The sequence below is a fragment of the Gopherus flavomarginatus genome, chromosome 11 (assembly GCF_025201925.1).
Source record: "Gopherus flavomarginatus isolate rGopFla2 chromosome 11, rGopFla2.mat.asm, whole genome shotgun sequence".
In the NCBI taxonomy this organism is placed as follows: Eukaryota; Metazoa; Chordata; order Testudines; family Testudinidae; genus Gopherus; species Gopherus flavomarginatus.
The window spans coordinates 439922-460754 of NC_066627.1; the positions used below are offsets into that span (position 1 = coordinate 439922).

Sequence of the window (20833 nt, forward strand, 5' to 3'; positions counted from 1 at the left end):
CCTCTAATGTCTGTTAATTCATCCAAGAACGATATTAGCCTTTTTTGCAATTGCATCATATTGTTGACTCGTATTCAATTTGTGATCCACTATAACCCCCAGACATTCTTCTGCAATACTACAGCTTAGCCCGATAGTCCTCATTCGTAGTTGTGTATTTGATTTTTCCTTCCTAACTGTAATACTTTAAACTTGTCTTTACTTAATTTTATCATGTTTATTTCAGATCTGCTCTCCAGATCAATGTACAACTATGATCTTACCAAAAAATCGCACTAATGCTAACCCTTTTGTATCTAAAATCTAAAGTTTTATTCATAAAAAGAAAGAAATAAAAGTGAGAGATAAAATTAGTTGAAGGGATCAAATACATACAATAATTGCAAAGTTCTTGGTTCAGGCTTCTAGCAGAGATAGTATAAACTGCTGGCTTAAGTCAAGTCTCTGGAGTACATCCACAATCCTTTGTTTGAAGCTTCAGGTTTGTAGTCCAGTTCCTCCAGAAGAAAGAAGCAGGATTGAAGACAAAATGGACATGTTCCCAAGGCCTTTTATATCTTCTCCCATGTGGAGGGAATCCCATTATTCTTATTGTGGAAAAGTATAGCAGAAACCATTACCCACGTTCCAGTTTGAATATTTACCTGGCAGTCCACTCAGTGTGATGGGCGTCTCCCATGGTCCATTGCGGGTTAAGTATCCTTTGGATGGGCCACTCAATTTGAATGGTTCCATGAAGATGTGCAGGTTGATTACCTTGTTAGTTACTCCAGGAGCAAATATTTGAAATACAGTTATAGAGCCAATACTCATAGATTGGTTATTAATGACCTCTGTTTCACATGTGTGGGTCCCCGCCACTCCCTGGGGGTATGCACATGTGTGAGTCCCAGCTGCTCCCTGCCCCTCTCATTGAAGCAGGTGTGCAGGGTTACTGCTCTGGGAACTGCTGGGCACCAGTGGACATGGGGCTGCCTCGAGACAGGGCAGGGGCTGACTGGAGGCAGGGTCTGGCTGCAGTCAGGGCAAGGGGTGCAGGGCTGGCTGGAGACAGGGGTGTGTGGGATGGGCTGGCTTCAGGCACAGCTGCAGGGGGGTGCGGCAGGGGTTGGCAGGGCTGTGCGGAGGAGTGCGGGACTGGCTCGCGTCAGGCAGGGGGGTGCCACAGAGGTTGGCTGAAGACAGGGAAGAAGGTGCGGGGCTGGCTGGAGGCAGGGTAGGAGGGTGCAGGGCTGGTGTGGGCAGGGCAGGGGGTACAGGGCTGGTGCAGGCAGGGTGTGTGTGGGGGGATGGCTCTCTTGGGCAGGGCTGCAGAGGTGTGTGGCAGGGGTTGACTGGAGACAGGGCAGGTGGTGTGGCAGGGGCTGGCTGTGGGCAAGGGGTGCAGGGCTGGTTGCAAGCGGGGGGGGGCAGGGCTGGTGCAAGCAGGTAAGGGGGTGCAGCAGGGGCAGATGGAGCCCCCGCCCTTAAATAGCCCCCAAGCCCCCCAGTATCCCAGAGCCCTGGGGGCTATTTAAAAGGCCCAGAGCTCCCCTGCTTCTACCCCACCCCAGACCTTTTAAATAGCCGGGGGAGCCCTGGGGAAGAGGTAGTGCTCTGAGGGCTATCTAAAGGACCAGGGTGGCAGAGGCAGCTGGAGCCCCAGCCCTTTAAATATCCCCCGTAACCCTCCCCAACTCCAGGGTTCTGGGGACTATTTAAAGGGCCAGGAGCTCCAGCCGGGAGAGCTGGGCCTCAGGGCAGGGCTTGCCACGCTCTGGATGGGGTAGCGGGGCGCAAGTCGTGGCGTGCTTTGGTCAGGGCAGGGGGGGGCTTGCCGCACTTCGGCTGGAGCTCTGGCTGGGGCCGCGGGGCCGGGGGCCTTGCCACGCTTGGGCCCGAGCTCCAGCAGGGGCCGCGGGGCTGGCTGGAGCTGAGGCCGGGGCTCCTGCCGGGATCCTGGGATCACAAGGCTTCCGCGCTCCAGTCGGCGCTCTGGCCAGGGGAGCGGGACCACGGAGGACCCCAGGGGTCCGCAACTGGGGTAAGTAAAACAAATTGAAAAGGCACCTAAGGCTTGGGGCCCTCTTAGGCCCAAGGCCCCATTCGGGGGAATCAAGCGAATAGACCTAAAGTGGGCCCTGGTCCCAGGCCACCTGAATCCTCTGGAGTCCCTAGTTCCCTGGCAGGGCCGGCTTTAGGAAGTGCGGGGCCCAATTTGAACAGTTTTGATGGGGCCCCGGCAGGGATGACTAAAAAAAAAAACCAAACCAAAACAACAACAAAAAACACCTGTAGAAAAACAAGTGGGCCTTGTATTCACCGGGCAGTGCTCTGAGTCTTCGGCGGCACTTCGGCAGTGAGTCCTTCACTTGCTCCAGGTCTTTGGTGGCACTGAAGGACTCGCCGCCGAAGTGCCGCTGAAGACCCAGAGCAAGCGAAGGACCTGCCGCCGAAGTGCAGCTGGAGACCCGAAGCGCCACCAGGTGAGTAAAAATTAAAAAGGCGCCTCTAGCCATGGAAGGGATTCTCACTGGGTGTGGGGCCTTCTTAGGCGCGGGGCCCGATTCGGGGGAATTGGTGGAATTGGCCTAAAGCCGGCCCTGTTCCCTGGGCAGGACCGAGTCACTGAGCACAGCACCTGCAACAAGAAATAAAACGTACTAATTATATGCAGTCTGAGAGCTCACCACTAGATTGAGAGAGAGGAGATAGGGGGACAGAAAGAGAAACTGCACAGAGAGGGAGAGAAAGATGGGAATAGGGAGGCAGTGTGTGTTTGTGTGTGTACAGAGAGAGAGAGAGAGAGATTCGGGCTCAATGGGACAATCTGTACGACCAACTACCTGGACATAGAGTGAAAACAAGAAGTCCAAAATCAAACGTTTGCTCGTAGTTTTAAGCAAAGTGGCTCCCATTTCAATTCCGCCCTGAACTCTTCAGCTCTGAAGAGACAGCGTCCTTCCTGAATGTGATGGACTCGCCCAATTTCTGCAGCCACTGGCCTAATGAGGGGTGTATGTGAAACTCAGAGCCCTTGGAGCGAAGCGTGGTTGGTTTCGCTCATGAACGGCATCCTCGCCTTCCTCAACCCTTCTTTAACGTGTCTTGATTTGCTGGTAAGCGTGACTCTCTTTGCAGGCTGTTACATTAAGTAGGAAGCACAGTGACTGGTTGTACATAGAGTAAATTACATGTCAGAGAAATCTAGGACCCACCTCTCTATGACCATTTTCTCAACAATTTTTGGTTACTGGTCCACAGTGAGGAGAAAGTCCCATGGATTTTTTTTCCCAGTAGAAATTGTGCTTCTAGCTTTCGCGCCTCGGAAAATCCCCGCTTCCACAAACGTCATATTTAAAGATTAAAATTGAATCACTCTCCAAAGACCCCCTCCCCCCGAGCATAAATTAATCTGAGTGCGCACAGGGAGCTCATTCAGGAGAAGTCTGGGTTAATACACAACAGCTTCAAAGGATTTCCTGAATATCTGAAAAACAAACAGGCAAAAAAAACCAAAACCAAGGAATAGTCCCATGACACCTTACAATAAACCCCAATAAGTTTCCAAGCAGCATTTTTCTTAACTGAATTTTACAGCTAGGCAGAGGGTTATCAAGGGAAGTACTTGTACCTGAGCTTGTCTGGCATATGGTGAAATGCACATTTTTTACTTCTACTGCTAAAATCGAATCCTTCCAAGCCTACATATAAGGCATATAGAGGACTCATTTCATGGATTTATTTGGCAAAGTTTTATGGCTGGCTGCCAGCCTGATGCCAACTCTCCTGCTTTTCCAACCCGGCTTGGGACTGGCTATGGCAGAGTTGCAACCACTAATACCGACAGTAATTTACACTAAGCAGGTTTTAAATGGTGAAGTCTAGTGAGAAGACTTTTTTTTCCCTTAGGAAGCAAAGAAACACTTTCCGCACTCTTGTAACTAAGGAATGACTTGTAGAAATAACCAAGTTCTTAAAATAACCTCTTCTGGAGACAAGTAACACAGAGTTACACAGATTTTCAAGGTCAAAAGGAATAATTATGCACATGCAGTTTAACATCCTGCATAACAGGGCCAGAACATTTCTCTCAATGTTGCCTGCACCAAACCAATAACTGATGATTCCTCTGGAGAAACATGAGAAATTAATGTGAAAATAACCCTCCCCTCGTCTAGAGAAACATCTGAATGGCTCATGGAGGAGAGTCCATCGATAGCTAGTAGCCAAGATGGGCAGGGATGCAGCCCCATGCTCTTGGCATTTAATTTCAAAAGGGGGAACTATGCAAAAATGGGGTTAGTTAAACAGAAGTTAAAAGGTACAGTGACTAAAGTGAAATCCCTGCAAGCTGCATGGATGCTTTTTAAAGACACCATAATAGAGGCCCAACTTCAGTGTATACCCCAAATTAAGAAATACAGTAAAAGAACTAAAAAAGAGGCACCGTGGCTTAACAACCATGTAAAAGAAGCAGTGAGAGATAAAAACACTTCCTTTAAAAAGTGGAGGTCAAATCCCAGTGAGGCAAATAGAAAGGAGCATAAACACTGCCAAATTAAGTGCAAGAGTGTAAGAAAAGCCAAAGAGGAGTTTGAAGAACGGCTAGCCAAAAACTCCAAAGGTACTAACAAAATGTTTTTTAAGTACGTCAGAAGCAGCAGGGCCAGCTTTAGGCCAATTCAACCAATTCCCCTGAATTGGGCCCTGCCCCTAAGAGGGCACCGGCGCCCAAGCCCAAGTACAGTGTACTGGCAAGAGCTGGTGCGCTGTACCGGGGTGGCCTGGCTTCCCCAGGGGGCAATTTAAAGGGTCTGGGGCTTTCCCCAGGCCCTTTAAATTGCCACCAGAGCCCCACTGCTGGAGCCCTGGGGTAAGGCTGTGGGGCTCTGGGGGCTGTTTAAAAAGTCTGGGGTCCCATTGCTTCTACTGCCCTGGCCCTTTAAATAGCCGCTGGAGTCCCACAGCTTCCCCAGGGCTCCTGTGGCTATTTAAAGGGCCTGGACAGTGGAAGCAGGGGAGCCCCGGGCCCTTTAAATAGCCCCCAAGCCCTGTGCTGCTGCTGCTACCGTGATGGAGGAGGGAGGAGGAGAAGGGGGCACTCACTATACAGTAAGTCTAACTTTAGTACCAGGCAAATTAGTTGAAACAATTGTAAAGAATAAAATTGTCAGACACATAGAAGAACATAAATTGTTGAGCAATAGTCGACATGGTTTCTGTAAAGGGAAATCATGTCTTACTAATCTATTAGAGTTCTTTGAAGTGGTCAACAAAAGTAGACAAGGGGGATCCAATGGACATAGTGTACTTAGATTTCAAGAAAGCCTTTGACAAGGTCCCTCACCAAAGGCTCTTATGTAAATTAAGCTGTCATGGGATAAAAAAGAAGGTCCTTTCATGGACTGAGAACTGGTTAAAAGACAGGGAATAAAGGGTAGGAATTAATGGTAAATTATCAGAATGGAGAGGGGTAACTAGTGGTGTTCCCCAAGGGTCAGTTCTAGGATCAATCCTATTCAACTTATTCATAAATGATCTGGAGAAAGGGTAAACAGTGAGGTGGCAGTTTGCAGATGATACTAAACTGCTCAAGATAATTAAGACCAAAGCAGACAGTGAAGAACTTCAAAAAGATCTCACAAAACTAAGTGATTGGGCAACAAAATGACAAATGAAATTTAATGTGGATAAATGTAAAGTAATGCAAATTGGAAAAAATAACCCCAACTATACATACAATATGATGGGGGCTAATTTAGCTACAAAGAGTCAGGAAAAAGATCTTGGAGTCATCGTGGATAGTTCTCTGAAGATGTCCACGCAATGTGCAGAGGCGGTCAAAAAAGCAAACAGGATGTTAGGAATCATTAAAAAGGGGATAGAAAATAAGACGGAGAGTATCTTGTTGCCCTTATATAAATTCACGATACACCCACATCTTGAATACTGTGTACAGATGTGGTCTCCTCACCTCAAAAAGAATATACTGGCACTAGAAAAGGTTCAGAAAAGGGCAATTAAAATGATTAGGGGTTTGGAGAGGGTCCCATATGAGGAAAGATTAAAGAGGCTAGGACTCTTCAGCTTGGAAAAGAGGAGACTAAGGGGGGATAAGAAAGAGGTATAGATAATCATGAGTGATGTAGAAAAAGTGGATAAGGAAAAGTTATTTACTTATTCCCATAATAGAAGAACTAGGGGCCACCAAATGAAATTAATAGGCAGCAGGTTTAAAACAAATAAAAGGAAATTCTTCACGCAATGCACAGCCAACTTGTGGAACTCCTTACCTGAGGAGGTTGTGAAGGCTAGGACTAAAACTGTGTTTAAAAGAGAACTGGATAAATTCATGGAGTTTAAGTCCATGAATGGCTATTAGCCGGGATAGGTAGGGAATGATGTCCCTAGCCTCTGTTTGTAAGAGGATGGAGATGGATGGCAGGAGAGAGATCACTTGATCATTGCCTGTTAGGTTCACTACCCCTGGGGCATGTGGCATTGGCCATTGTCGGTAGACAGACACTGAGCTAAATGGACCTTTAGTCTGACCCAGTACGGCCTTTCTTATGTTCTTGATGTCCCTAAGCCACTTTGATTTCCAGAAGCTGAGACTGGATGACAGGGGACGGATCACTCGATAATTGTCCTGTCCTGAAGTATCTGTCACTGGCCACTGTTGGAAGAGAGGACGCCAGGCTGGATGGACCATTGGCCTTACTGGGCCTGACCATTCTTATGTTTTCTAGATAGTTTTTCAAAATTACTTGCATGATTTATTCTCTCTACAAGGGGGCACGCCTTCCGTTCTGGGAATTACATTTTACGTTGTGTTTTATTCTGAATCCAACACTTCCCTGGATAGCATCTCTTTCGGGACTCTTGTGTCATACAGAGGAGAAGGAATGAGGGAAATCACAGAGAGGGCTCTTTTACAGCATATACTTTCTTTTAATAAACAAAAGAGGAAGAAGAATTATTTTCATAATTGGATAAAGGGACTAGCTGTTATCTTTATAACACTGCCCCGCCAAGTTCAGTTCCTTCTGCTCATATCACGTCTGGGAGAATCTTTCCGTTTCTTGCCCTGTGTAATGTTATAGCCACTGTGCTGTGTAAACCACACTCGATGCGTTATTATCTCAGTTATGTAAATGTGAGTTAATACATGTATGAATTTACAACCTTTAAATAAAAAATATTTGTTGTCAATAAAACAAATCACCCCACAAATCTTGGAAAATCGTAACAGGATTTCCTGCAGCCGGAAACATGCTGTAGAAGACACTGGGAGAGGTTTTGATCTCTGTCCCATCACCGTAACTCTGGCCGGGCTCTCAGCTGCTGTGTGAAGTGATTCAGTTTCTCTGAAATCAGCATCCATCCATCCAGCTCTCTCTTTCTGTCGGTCAGGCTTTCTGTTTAACCGGCTTCTCATGCAAGTAAGTCTCTCTGATTTCCCCATGAGGCAAAGAAGTCCATTTCATGTCTAAACATTGTATCCATTGCATAGTCACAGCTGTAAACAAAACTTTTTGAAAACTCGAGTGGGTAGAAGAGCCAGCTAGCAGACGGTTTCACAGAGGAATCAGAAGCAAACACCACTCCCTCCCTTCATTTCCTCTGAGTTTGGGCGTTGGGTTCAGACTCGCGCCTCTGCACTTTTCAGGGAGGCACGTGGGTCGGTTTATAACATTCACCCGACAATCCCCTTGCTTCGCTGTTGTGTTTTCACCGCCTCTTTGTGATTCTAAGCGCAGAGTCCTCTGTACAATGGAAATGAGTTTTCTTCTAACCCTTTTTATAGTCACGCTGTATCCAGGTACTTGAGCTGCTAGCTTTGTTCATGCAGCCTGGCTCACTACTAATTAAACCCCGTCTCTCTCTTCTCCCGAAAACCAGAACCAATCCACCAGCTGTCTCCGTTACTTTGCAGCGCTCCCTCCTTTTCGGTCTACCTCTCTACGTACCTAGTTTTATTCTCTCTCCTCCACAGTCTCTTTCCCTCTCTCGGTTCGGCACCCCGCTTGTCTGGAACTGGTACATTGTATTTATTTATTTCTTGTCTCAGGTGCTGCGCTGGGTGATTCGGTCCAGTCCAAGGAACCCGAAGTGTCTGGAGTAGGAGGAGGCTCGGTGACATTCAGCTGTTCCTACGATACCACCGATTCTAGGGGCGTCTATCTGTACTGGTACCGACAGTCTCCTAACCGAGCCCCGCAGTACATTCTGCGGAGAGGGACGAAGCTGTACGCGTCTGTTAGCGAAAACGCGGATTTCGCCCAGGAGAGGTTTTCTTCCCAGGCTGCTGACAGCTCCACAGTTCTGAACATCACCTCCCTGGAGCTGTCAGACACAGGGGTGTATCTCTGCGCCCTGCAGCGGGCACAGTGACAGAGCCACGCAGCAGAGCTGTACAAAATCCCTCCCTTCTTTCCCATTCATCTGCCCTGCACTGGGGAGAGACCAGAGACAGGCTTCCTCAAAGCCCCGCAATCTCCCCCAGTCACAGGTACAGATGCAGCTCTGCTGTAGGTGACAGGCAATTACAGACAGGGGCTGTCCCAGCCCCACATCTTGTAGCTCGCAGGAAAGCTTCGGGCTGAGGAATACGGTTAAATTATTTCACCCATAGAAACCTGGGCAAATGACTAGGGGCGAGATTTTAAAGGTTTTAACTGCTTACAGATGCAGAGAAGCACCTAGGGGACGGGTTTTAAAAGGTATTTAAGTGCCTCCTGGGATTTTCAAAAGCACCTTGACACCTAATACCCATTGAAATCAATGCGATTGAGACACTTATTTGCTTTTGAAAATTCCACTAGATGCCTAAATGTCTTTAAGATCCGCCTCCTAAGGCCATGTCCCTCAACCTTTCCAGACTACAATACCTCTTTCAGGAGTCTGATTCCTCTTGGGGACCCCTAAATTTCACTTCACTTAAAAACTACTTGCTTACAAAATCAGACATAAAAACACAAAGATGTCACAGCCACACTATTACTAAAAAAAATGTTTCACTTTCTCCCTTTGTCTGTGTGAATTTTAGTTTGTACTGACTTGGCTCGTGCTTTTGATGTAGCCTGTTGTAAAACTAGGTAAAAATCTAGATGAATTGATGTACCCCTTGGAAGGTCTCGGTGCACGCCTGTTTGAGACCCACTGCCCCAAGGGGATTTTTGAAAGCACCTAGGGTAGATTTATAAAAGGTTTTTAAGCATGTTAACAGGCAGACAGTTGCTATCTACATAGCTATACATCCAAATACCATCAAAATCTGCTCTTTGGTGGGATTTTCAAAATTTCTTTACTAGGTTAGGTGCCTAGTTCCCCTCGGCTTTTCATTGGCGTGTCTAAGTGCTATAGTGATCTATAACAATAGCTTGTTTATCAGCACCCACCACAAACACTGGGGAATCTCTTCTGCCTCAATAATAAGGAAATGACCTAAGATGGTGGTGAAGCCGAAGGGTGTGAATTATAATGCTCCCTGAATGACGGTCACTGACAATTAACTGTAGAACGTTACTTATGTAAGGGTGATTACAATTACCTGCCAACGAACACAGCAGCAACAATTCATCCAGACAGGTGAGAAGTATTTAGGACAGGGGTGACTCTTTTCTAATTCTGTGTTTGTACGGTGCCTGTCACAATGAGGTCCTGCTCTAAGCCCAGCCCTCCTAGAATACACTTAAATAACGCAGAATTCTTAGCATAACCGGGTCCGGCCCAGGACAGGGGCTGTGTTGTCAATAATCAGTCATAACCCTGATCTTATAGCAGGAACGTTCTGTGTAGAGAGGAACAGTGAGATGATTGTTTGTAAAGAAGAGATAAACCAACACTTTGTTCAAAGCGCGTAATCAGGACTAGTTGGTAGGAATCATCTATTTAAAGCAGATGCCTAAAGCAGCTAAATACCACATCTATAAACACAGATTTTAACGGCAGGGGAGGACCATTGTGACCTTGGAGTCTGCTCTCCTGTGTAACACAGGTGAGAAAATGTCACCCACCAATTCCTACTTGAAGCCCATCTTTTGCGGTTGATCTTGTGCAACATGAGAAATTCCATTTTAAAACAAGACTTTGTGGTCTCAGAAAGGTCTCTGAAATGGCTTTCCTGCTGGCTTTTGGTATTTTATTGCAGGGTTTCTTACATCCACTAGTGGGCGCCCCTGGCTTACAGATGGTGACATTTCACATGCTATTAGATATTTCTTTCTATAACAATATCTGAGTCAGAAACTGAGAAGTTCCCGTGTGACTTCAGCATCATTAGGCGGGCGAGAATCAGAGGAGGAGGTCACAGAAAGAGCAGATCTAAGTTTGAAAACCGGAATTAACACTGAATAAAAACGAAGAGGAATAACTTTATAATTAACCAAAGACTCTCAGAAACAGAACGAAGATAACCTTATGCTGCAAAATGTTTTACTGCTGGGCTCTACAGCTCTATTTTCTGCTCGATTACTCAGGTGAGAAATGTTTAGTTTGGCTGAATTTATATATAGTTAAGGTTTTATAAAACGTAAGACCTACAGAATTCCTGTTGTTACAGGATTTCGAAAGACCTAAAGAGAGTGAGGCACCCAGCCTCCTTATGGGCACACAAAATATTTAAGAAAAACAGAATATTTGAAGTATCAGAGGAGTAACCGTGTTAGTCTGGATCTGTAAAAGCAGCAAAGAATCATGTGGCACCTTATACATTAACAGACGTTTTGGAGCATGAGCTTTCGTGGGTGAAGAAGTGGGTATTCGCCCACGAAAGCTCATGCTCCAAAACGTCTGTTAGTCTATAAGGTGCCACGGGATTCTTTGCTGCTTTTACAGAATATTTGAACTAGCACAACAAAATTCATCCAAATTATCTGTAGGAAATCCTTGCCCTCTTAAAACACAATACTTGATTTAACAATGGAAACCAGTTTCTGTATAAGATATTATTGAAATTACAGACAGGTAGAAAGGAAAAGGAAAAGGAAAGTTCTTTAATGACTCTTTATTGCCTTTACAGGTTTTGTTCAAGGTGATTCTGTGTTTCAGTCTCCTCTGGAGGTGACAGTCTCAGAGGGACATGATGTATTATTACAGTGTAATTTCACCTCCATTTCTAGCAGCCCGAATCTCTTCTGGTACCGCCAGTATCCGAACCAACCACCCCAGCATATACTGACAGCCTATAAATCTCCTGCTGAGAAGAACACGTTCACCTCTGAAAAATTCTCAACAGTTCTGTTCGACGCTAATAAGACGGTGCCCTTGAAGATTGAGGCTGTATCCGTCCAAGACAAAGCCGTGTATTACTGTGCTCTGAGACCCACACTGGGGCAGAGCTGCATCTCCGGCGTTACAAGAAGTGATCGAGGTGCTTACACACACCGACGGTCTCGGAGACTGTTTTTCTACTCGATCCTTTTTATGACACTTCTCTGCCAAGTTCAGTTCCTTCTGCTCTTCCCATGTCTGGGAGGATCTGTCCGTTTCTTCCCGTGTAGTGTTATATCCACCACGCTGTGCAAACCAAGCCCGATGCATTATCATCTTATATTTATGTGAATTAATAAATGCATGAATTTACAACCTTTAAATAAAATTTTTGTTGTCAATAAAAGAAATCACCCCACAAATCTTGGAAAATCGTAACAGGATTTCCTGCAGCCGGAAACATGCTGTAGAAGACATTGGGCGAGGTTTTGATCTCTGTCTCATCACCGCAACTCTGGCCGGGCTCTCAGCTGCTGTGTGAAGTGTTTCAGTTTCACTGAAATCAGCATCCATCCATCCAGCTCTCTCTTTCTGTCGGTCAGGCTTTCTGTTTAACAGGCTTCTCAAGCAAGTAAGTCCCTCTGATTTCCCGACGAGGCAAAGAAGTCCATTTCATGTCTAAGCATTGTATCCATTGCATAGTCACAGCTGTAAACAAAACTTTTTGAAAACTCGAGTGGGTAGAAGAGCCAGCTAGCAGACGGTTTCACAGAGGAATCAGAAGCAAATACCATTCTCCACCCCTCATTTCCTCTGGGTTTGGGCATTGGGGTCAGAGTCGCCCCGCCCCCTCGACTTTTCAGCCAGTGGTCCTGTTGCTTCACTGTTGTGTTTTTCGCTGCCTCTTTGTGACTCTCAAACCAGGATCCGCTTTGCTGAAACCATGAGCACGAGTTTGATACTAAGCTTTTTTATCATTATTCTGTGCCCAGGTAACTGTGATTTTTGGTTTTGTTCAGGCAGCCCGTCCCACTGCTAAATAGTTTCTCTCTAAAATAGAAACCATTGCTTTTAATTATCCGCCCCGATCCCCACCTGCCTTTTCCTCTGCAGTACTCTCTCCTTTTCTCTTTGTCTGTCTGTCTGTCTGTCTGTCTCTCTCTCTCTGTGTTTAGGTTGGACACTCTGACCGTGTATAACTGGTATATTTCTTGTTGCAGGTGCTGTGCTGGGTGACTCGATCCAGTCCAACAAACCCGAAGTGTCTGCAGGAGCAGGGGACAATGTGACACTCAGCTGTTCTTACAATACCAGCTATTCTGATGTCTATCTCTACTGGTACCGACAGTTTCATGACCAAGGCCCGCAGTACGTTCTCCAAAGAGGTGCCAAAGCCTATAGCTCTGTCTGTGATTTTGCAGAGTTTGCCAAGGAGAGATTTACTCCCCAGGCTAATGACACCTCTACAGTTGTGACTGTCACAGCCCTGGAGCTGGCAGACACAGCGGTGTATTACTGCGCCCTGCAGAGGGCACAGTGACAGAGCCTCATCCCAGAGCTGTGCAAAAACCCTCCCTTCACATTAGATTGTCCCCTGTATCTTTTCAATCTCCTCTTCAAACTCTTTGAGGCAGAGGTACCATTAATAGGTTGCATAGTCTGGGACCTAGTACAATGGAGCCCCACTCTCCTCCGCGTCTGTCTCCTCCTGTTGTCCCTTGTCTTATACTCAGACTGTGAGATCTTGGGGGCAGGTACTTTTTTGTTTTGTATTTGTACAGCACCTGGCACCATGGACTGGAGGGTTCTACACATCCTCCTACTAACTAATAGAACCCTTCACTGGGAGCAAGGGAGGCCATTCTGTTTTACAGAGAAGAGTTGTCAGCAGATCCTTCACTCACCAGGAGCAAGGAACAGGTAAGGAGGGGAAATGCTGGAAAAGCCTCTTTGGAAAACTGTCTGTGCCAAAGCAGTGAGACAGTTAAAATATCTCCCAGCTTGGATGAAGCTTGAAAGATACCCGAAGAAGAGAATCCTGGAAGAAAATTATAAGCCTTCATGGAGAAGCAGACCCTGCCCCTAGTCATTGTGATCCTCACACTGAAGTAATTGTGGCAAAGTATGTTTAAAGGGAGAATGAGTCAATGGGTGTTAGGCACCTTTTAAAATTGAACTAGGAACCTGTTTGTATCTTTAGGTTCCCAAAAGTCTTGGAAAGTCTGACCCTAAATGACTTGTCCAATGTAAAATGGGAAATCTGTGGTAGAACAGGGAACTTAACCCAGATCTCCAACATCCCACGCTAGTGCACTCAGTGACAGATGGCAATTTCCTGCATTTCTGGGGAGCATACTGTATTAAATATATCCATCACTGTGAACCAGGGGTTGTATGCAATTCCATGGGGGAGGGAAACCACAGCTCCCCCAGGACCCGAGAACAATGGGGAGGGTGGTGGATGAGAAAAATTCCTTCTGCTTCTAACACATCCCTGTAGGCACCAACTCCAAGAGAGACTTGCATGTACTGATTCAAGCTGGATGCTGTGCAGATCACCACCCAGAGAATGGATTTTTTTAATAAACGGCCTGAGTTTAAACTGACTCAGGGCCCTTTAAAAAAAAATTCTTGGACAACTTAAGTGTCTTCAAGTCACCAGAGCCTGATGAAATGCATCCTAGAATACTCAAGGAACTGACTGAGGAGATAGCTGAGCCTTTAGCTATTATGTTTGAAAAGTCATGGAAGACAGGGGAGATTCCAGAAGACTGGAAAAGGGCAAATATAGTGCCCATCTATAAAAAGGGAAATAAGGACAACCCAGGGAATTACAGACCATTTAGCTTAACTTCTGTACCCAGAAAGATAATTGAGCAAATAATTAAGGAATCAATTTGGAAACATCTAGAAGATAACAAGGTGATAAGTAATAGTCAGCATGGATTTGTCAAGAACAAATCATGTCAGACCAATCTGATCGCTTTCTTTGACAGGGTAGCAAGCCTTGTGGATATGGGGCAAGTGGTAGATGTGTCTAGACTTTAGTGTCTAGACTTTAGTAAGACTTTTAATATAGTCTTGCATGATCTTCTCATTAAGAAATTAGGGAAATGCAACCTAGTTGGAGCTACTATAAGGTTGGTGCAAAACTAGTTGGAAAACTGTTCCCACAGCGTAGTGATCAGTGGTTCACAGTCAGGCTGGAAGGGCATAATGAGTGGGGTCCCGCGGGGATCAGTTCTGACTCTGGCTTTTTTCAATGTCTTCATCAATGATTTAGACAATGGCATAGAGAGTACAGTTATAAAATCTGTGGATGATATGAAGCTGGGGAGGGTTGCCAAGTGCTTTGGAGGATCGGATGAAAATTCAAAATGATCTAAACAAACTGGAGAAATGATCTGAGGTAAATAGGATGAAATTCAAGAAGGACAAATACAAAGTGCTCCACTTAGGAAGGAACAATCAGTTGCACACATACAAAATGGGTAATGACTGCCTAGGTAGGAATTCTGCAGAAAGGGATCTGGCGGTCATAGTAGACCACAGTGTAACACTGTTGCAAAAAAAAGCAAACATCATTCTGGGATATATTAGCAGGAGTGTTGTAAGTAAGACACGAAAAGTAATTCTGCTCTACTCCACACTGATTAGGCCTCAACTAGAGTCTTGTGTCCAGTTCTGGGTGCCACATTTCAGAAAAGATGTGGACAAATTGGAGAAATTCCAGAGAAGAGCAACAAAAATGATTAAAGAAAACCTGACCAAGAGGGAAGATTGAGAGAATTGGGTTTGTTTAGTTTGGAGAAGAGAGAACTGAGAAGGGACATGATAGCTTTCAAGTACCTTAAAGATTGTTGCAAGGAGGAGGGAGAAAAATTATTCTCCTTAACCTCTGATGATAGTACAAGAAGCAACTGGCTTAAATTGCAGCAAGGGAGGTTTAGGATGGAAAAACTTACTAACTGTCAGGGTGGTTAGGCACTGGAATAAATTGCCTAGTGAGGTTGTGGAGTCTCCGTCACTGGAAATTTTTAAGAGCAGGTTAGACAAACACCTGTCAGGGATGCTCTAGATGGTGCTGGTCCTGCCATGAATGCAGGGGACTGGACTTGATGACCTCTCGAGGTCCCTTCCAGTTTTATTATTCCCCCACAATGCTTTTACCTTAAGAATAAAACATGCTTGCTGAGTAAAAAGGCTGCATCGTAATTTAAGACTATGGTCAATTACCTTCCAAGAGAATGCAAAGCAGCAGTGCTGGCCTTTTTTGGCAGTCTGTCTAATAGGGGATATCACAGCATAGACAGGGGTCTGTTCAGCCTGGAAATACCCTGGTTAGAGGGGAGAGAGAGAGACATTTTTCTTTGCCCACAAGAGGTAACAGCTGTGGAGCCAAAAGCCTGAGAGGTGTGCCTGGAATGTGGAGGGGGAATATAGGTGCAGTTGCCCAGATCTGTGACCTAGTCGACCATCCTTCTTTGCTTAGAAATGTAGCTTCACAAGGGGGCCCAAGGGAGTTAAGCACCGGTGTCCCATTGCAGATTTTACAGCAGGCAGGTTTTGAAAGATACATGGAAAATATGGTAAGAAGAATGTTCTGAAAGCTCTACATTGTCAATTTCATCCAAGCCCCTTAGCTCTGCAATGGCTTTCATAGAACAGCTAAAGGCTGTATATAGTGATTCTCTAGAAAAACACCATCCATGAGAAATGCCACCAGAAAATAAATTATTCTCCCTCTTCAGTCTTGGATTTCAAGACATCCTCTGTCAAAGAGTTCCACAGTATGCAATTGTATTTTCACTTTCAATCATATTTCTTCCTGCTATCACTTCATACGTTGCTTCATCTGCAGGGCCGGTGCAAGGATATTTTGCGCCCTAGGTGAAACTTCCACCTTGCGCCCTCTGCCCCCCCCCCTCCCCCCAGAGCATTGCATATTATAAACTTTCAAAAATGAATACTGCATAATGTGGCATTGTTCATTAGAATTAATACATATTCGGCTTGAAAATTTATTAATTTCATTATTTAGCCTATATATTTAATGAAAATAATTGAATAACCTGCCTGGGTGTGGGGGTGGCTGGCTCTGGGCAGGGCAGGGGATGCGAAGCTGGTTGGAGATGGGGTGTGGGGTTGGCTGGAGACAGGGGGTGCGGGACTGGCTGTGTGCAGGGCAGGGGGTGTGGGACTGGCTGCAAGCAGGGCAGGGGCTGCAGCAGGGGCTGGATGGAGACAGGTGGTATGGGGCTGGCTATGGACAGGGCAAGGAGTGCAGCAGGGGCTGGCTGCATGCAGGGCAGGGAGTGAGGGGCTGGCTGTGGGCAGGGCAGGAGGTGTGGGGTGGCTGGAGACAGGAGGTGTGGGGCTGGCTGTGGGCAGGGCAGGAGATGTGGGACTGGCTGAGGGCAGGGGGTGAGGGGCTGGCTGGATACAGGGGTGTGGGGCTGGCTAGAGACAGAGCAGGGGGTGTGAGGCTGGCTGTGGGCAGGGCAGGGGGTGCAGCAGGGGTGGCTGCGGGTAGGGCAGGGGGTGAGGGGCTGGCTGGAGGCAGGGGAAGGGGTGTGGGGCTCACTGGAGGCAGGGCAGGGGATGAGGGGTTGGCTGTGCAGTCAGGACAGGGGGTTCAGCTGCCATGGATGGAGCTGGAGCACAAAGAGCAGCTGCAGAAGGAAGAGCTGTTGGACAGAAGCTTCTGTGAGGAACCGGCTCTGTCCTATGGAGAGGTACCACTGCGGGATCTGCATTTTAAATAGCAGTGGGGACGCCCCTGCAGCCCCTTTCCCTCTCAGCCTTCTGGGCACTGGCTCTCTGGGGCTCACTCCCTAGGGGCTCAGCCCTGCCCCTCTTGCCCCCAGTCCCTCGTTAGGCCTGGGTGCACGGAAAGCATGCAGCATATCTTTGTACTGTGTTAATGACTCCTGAACTGGTGGGGGCTATGTCTAATTGCTGCCACTATCTCTTTCTTTGCTGGGCAATTAGATGACAATTAACTTGGAATAGCCCAGAGGGGTCAGAGTAGAGAAGGAGGGAGGAGAGACCTTTAGGTTTCAGTTCTGTGCAAAGCCGGTTAACTTTTCTTTTCAGCTGCCTATAAACAAACCTAGTAGAGAAAAGAGTTTCTTCCCCACATCCCCTCCCCGAAAAAATCGGTTATGATTTTAATGGATCCAGAAGCAAAATAATTCTCTAATCAAAAAGACAAGTTTCCTGCTTTCCCTTCCACAAAGATCTATTTTCAACCCAGGTAACTTATTATTTATTATCTGTAGTAACTATGTTCTCATGTTTGAATGATACACTGTAGTGGTGTCGGAGTTCTTTGGAAATCCCTCAGCCCTTTTGCGGTGTTGGGAGTGAATGCTAGACCCTCGGTTAATTACTTTTACCTTACTTCACGTGCCCATCTTTTGGTCATTAATTTTTAAAATCTGTCAATCTATTATATCAGTCCCTGTTCATTTTTAATGGGAATCTGGTGTTCAAAACCCAAAATCATTTTAAAATGCGGATACCAAGTATTTCCTAGCACACAGTTGGGAAAATTGATGGCCATGGTGATGGCACTTAGAGCAGGGTTTCTCAAACTGGGGTCACTGATTGTGTAGGGAAAGCCCCTGGTGGGCCAGGCCAGTGTGTTTACCTGCCCCATCCACAGATCCAGCCGATTGCGGCGGTGGATTGCCAGGGAACTCCTGGGCTGCTGGCTGCCGCGGCGGCACCCTGACCCAGGGGACTCCCTGGACTGCGGGCTGCCATAGCAGCGCCCTGACCCAGGGGACCCCCTGGGCTGCCAGCTGCCGCGGAGGTGCCCTGACCCGGGGAACCCCCTGGGCTGCCAGCTGCCGTGGCGGCGCCCTGACCCGGGGGACCCCCTGGGCTGCCGGCTGCAGCAGAGGTGCCCTGACCCAGGGGGCACCCTGGGCTGCTGGCTGCCGCTGGCAGCTCAGACTCCCTCTCTGTCCCAGCAGCAGCCGCTGCTCAACCATTTAAAAAAAAATTGGGGGCGCTTTTTGGTGCCCTCAAATCTCGGCGCCCTAGGCAACCGCCTAGTTCGCCTAAATGGTTGCACCGGCCCTGTTCATCTGTTGTTGACTACTATAAATGCTCCTAGACTTGAAGGGCCCAATCCAGGAGAACACGTAGGAACTTGCTTCACTCCTGTTGAAATGAATGAATACAAACATTCCTTAAAGTTAAATGCGTTTAAGGGCTTCACTATGTCAGAGATTTTAGTTTAAAATACTTAAAACAGGGTTTCTCAAACAGCGGTTGCCGCTTGTGTAGGGAAAGCCCCTGGTGGGCTGGGCCAGTGTGTTTACCTGCCCCATCCGCAGGGGTTTTCCCTACACAATCAGTGACCCCAGTTTGAGAAACCCTGCTCTAAGTGCCATCACCATGGCCATCAATTTTCCCAACTGTGTGCTAGGAAATACTTGGTATCAGCATTTTAAAATGATTTTGGGTTTTGAACACCAGATTCCCATTAAAAATGAACAGGGACTGATATAATAGACTGACAGATTTTAAAAACCAGGAGGAAGCTGCATTATTATCTGTTTGACTCTTGCACGGCATAGAACATCATCACATAATTCCCTGCATTAAGAAGAACATTTTCAAAAGGCTCTTTTGAAAATGGGACTTAGTGTCCTACCTCACTGAGGTACTTTTGAAAAATGTACTATAAGTTCATAACTTCTATCTAAGTTTCTTTTATGGGCCCCATTACCTGAGCTCCTCACAGCCTTGATTTTTTGTTTAATTTTCACAACACATCTGTGATATAGGGCAGGGTCATGGTCTCCATTTTAGGGATGAGGTCTTCAAGAGCAGAGAATTAACAAGTCATCCATCCAAGGTCACAGAGATAGTGTTTGGTAGAGGAGGGACTAGATTCCCAAATCCTAGGCTCCTGGCCTAACCACAGATCCAGCTTTCCTCTCAAATCTTCCTTACAAACAGAGAAGCTAGTTATTCCCCCCTCCCCTTCCGTGGCACAGCTGAGAGGTGGGAGAGGGGAGGGCAGCAGCAGCTGGAGTAGCAATACTTGGCTGTACGTTAAAAATACCTACTCCTCATATCAGTATTTCTCCTAACACTGAATCCCTTAATGAGCCACTTGTAATTATGGTTAGGATTTTCAAGAGAGTTAAGCACTCAGTTTCCTCTGAAAATGCCAGTGAAATTCAACTCTCTTGGGCCCTTTTGAATATCCCAGCCCCAATCGCCAGCCAACAACAACAAACACAGAGTTTTCCTGCAAGTCTGAAGTTTGTAGGCCAGGGGGAATTTGAATAATGACTGGGCATAGTGAGAAGTTGTTTTTTAACATGTGCTAAGGTATCGCCTTGCTTAAAGTCTCACAGCTCAGAAAATAATAATGAATAATTACCGGTTTCCAAAAATTCTCCTCTGGAGAAACATCGCATCTGATATTCCATGCGAATTTTCCCCTCCTGGGTGGTCTCTAATAGTTTTTATTGGCTGCTGTCAATATCTACTAGGGGGCGCTCCAGACCTGCATATTTAACCTTTGACTTTGTATTTTGTTGATATGTACAGTACAATAGCTTTAACATCACAAGGTAGGAAGGAAATGAAGAGTGGCTTACAGAAAAAGCAGGGTTCATTTTTACATCGTGCACAATCATTAAAATAAATAAAGGAAACAACAAACAAATTAACAAAAGCGGAAGAAATATTCTCTTGCTCTTTATAGACACCGAGTAATCAAGAGGTTAGTTTGGAGCTGCAGCCAGCATGTTGTGTCTACGAATACAGCTCTGTATTCTACTTTTGTTGTCAGGTGAGTTCAATTTTTGTGATGTTCATTATGAACGTGTAAAAGTATGAAAATCGAAATGTGTTTGTAAAGACCAGGCAGGTCCTGCTGTTAACATGTTCCGGGGGAAAAAGAAATTCCCTAAATGGCGACATTGAATATCGCATGGTATTTAGGGAAGAAAATCATTCTCCTTTTACAAAGAAAATATATCATTCTGTATTCGGCTGGAATTAACAGAGCTGCCTACCGGATTTGAGCAGCCAGTTCCCACCCATTTTCAGATATCTGATCTGCTTGTCTTAGTCGGTTTTGAAGATCTCAGCTGGAAATGAATGAGAAAAAAAATACAGAGATAAACAAATAGATATGTCTTGCAGAGAGGGAAGGACAAATAAATAGAGAGGGTATATGAGGATAGGTAGATAGAGGGAGTGTGTGGGGACAATGAGCTAGCTAGCTAGAGAATGTGTGTGGGGATAGATAGATAGATAGATAGATAGGGTGTATGGGGACAGGTAGATCACATGTATTGGAAACCTTCTGGGATCCTCAGTTGACAGCACACACTGCTGTGCTAATTTTTTATCGTCAATTTGCATCTACTGTTTTTCAGGACTAAGTACCGAGAAGAACAGTGTGACCCAAAGACAAGGACAGCTGACTGGGGTACAAAGTGACTCTGTCACACTGGCCTGTACTTTCTCGACTGAAGATGCAGGTTATGACATATACTGGTACAAACAGGGCAGCAGCGGCCAGACGAAGTACCTCTTCCGAAGGTCTGTCGGGAGAGAGCACAACGGGGCTGGGAGCCGGTTCTCACTGGACTTCAGGAGAGCC

General features: G+C 46.2%; 1 protein-coding gene and 2 gene segments (V, D, J or C); all 3 read left to right on the top strand.

Annotated features, from left to right (window-relative positions):
* Window positions 1–20833, top strand: part of LOC127031398 (uncharacterized) — a 414252-nt gene that overhangs the window by 67058 nt on the left and 326361 nt on the right. The gene's annotated exons all lie outside the window — the stretch shown is intronic.
* Window positions 1–20833, top strand: part of LOC127031407 (T cell receptor alpha variable 27-like) — a 134222-nt gene that overhangs the window by 50531 nt on the left and 62858 nt on the right.
* Window positions 19927–20833, top strand: part of LOC127031399 (T cell receptor alpha variable 38-1-like) — a 130996-nt gene continuing 130089 nt past the window's right edge. The window contains 2 exon segments of the V gene segment in view: window positions 19927–20014; window positions 20607–20772. Of these exon segments, the coding sequence occupies window positions 19969–20014; window positions 20607–20772 (212 nt within the window).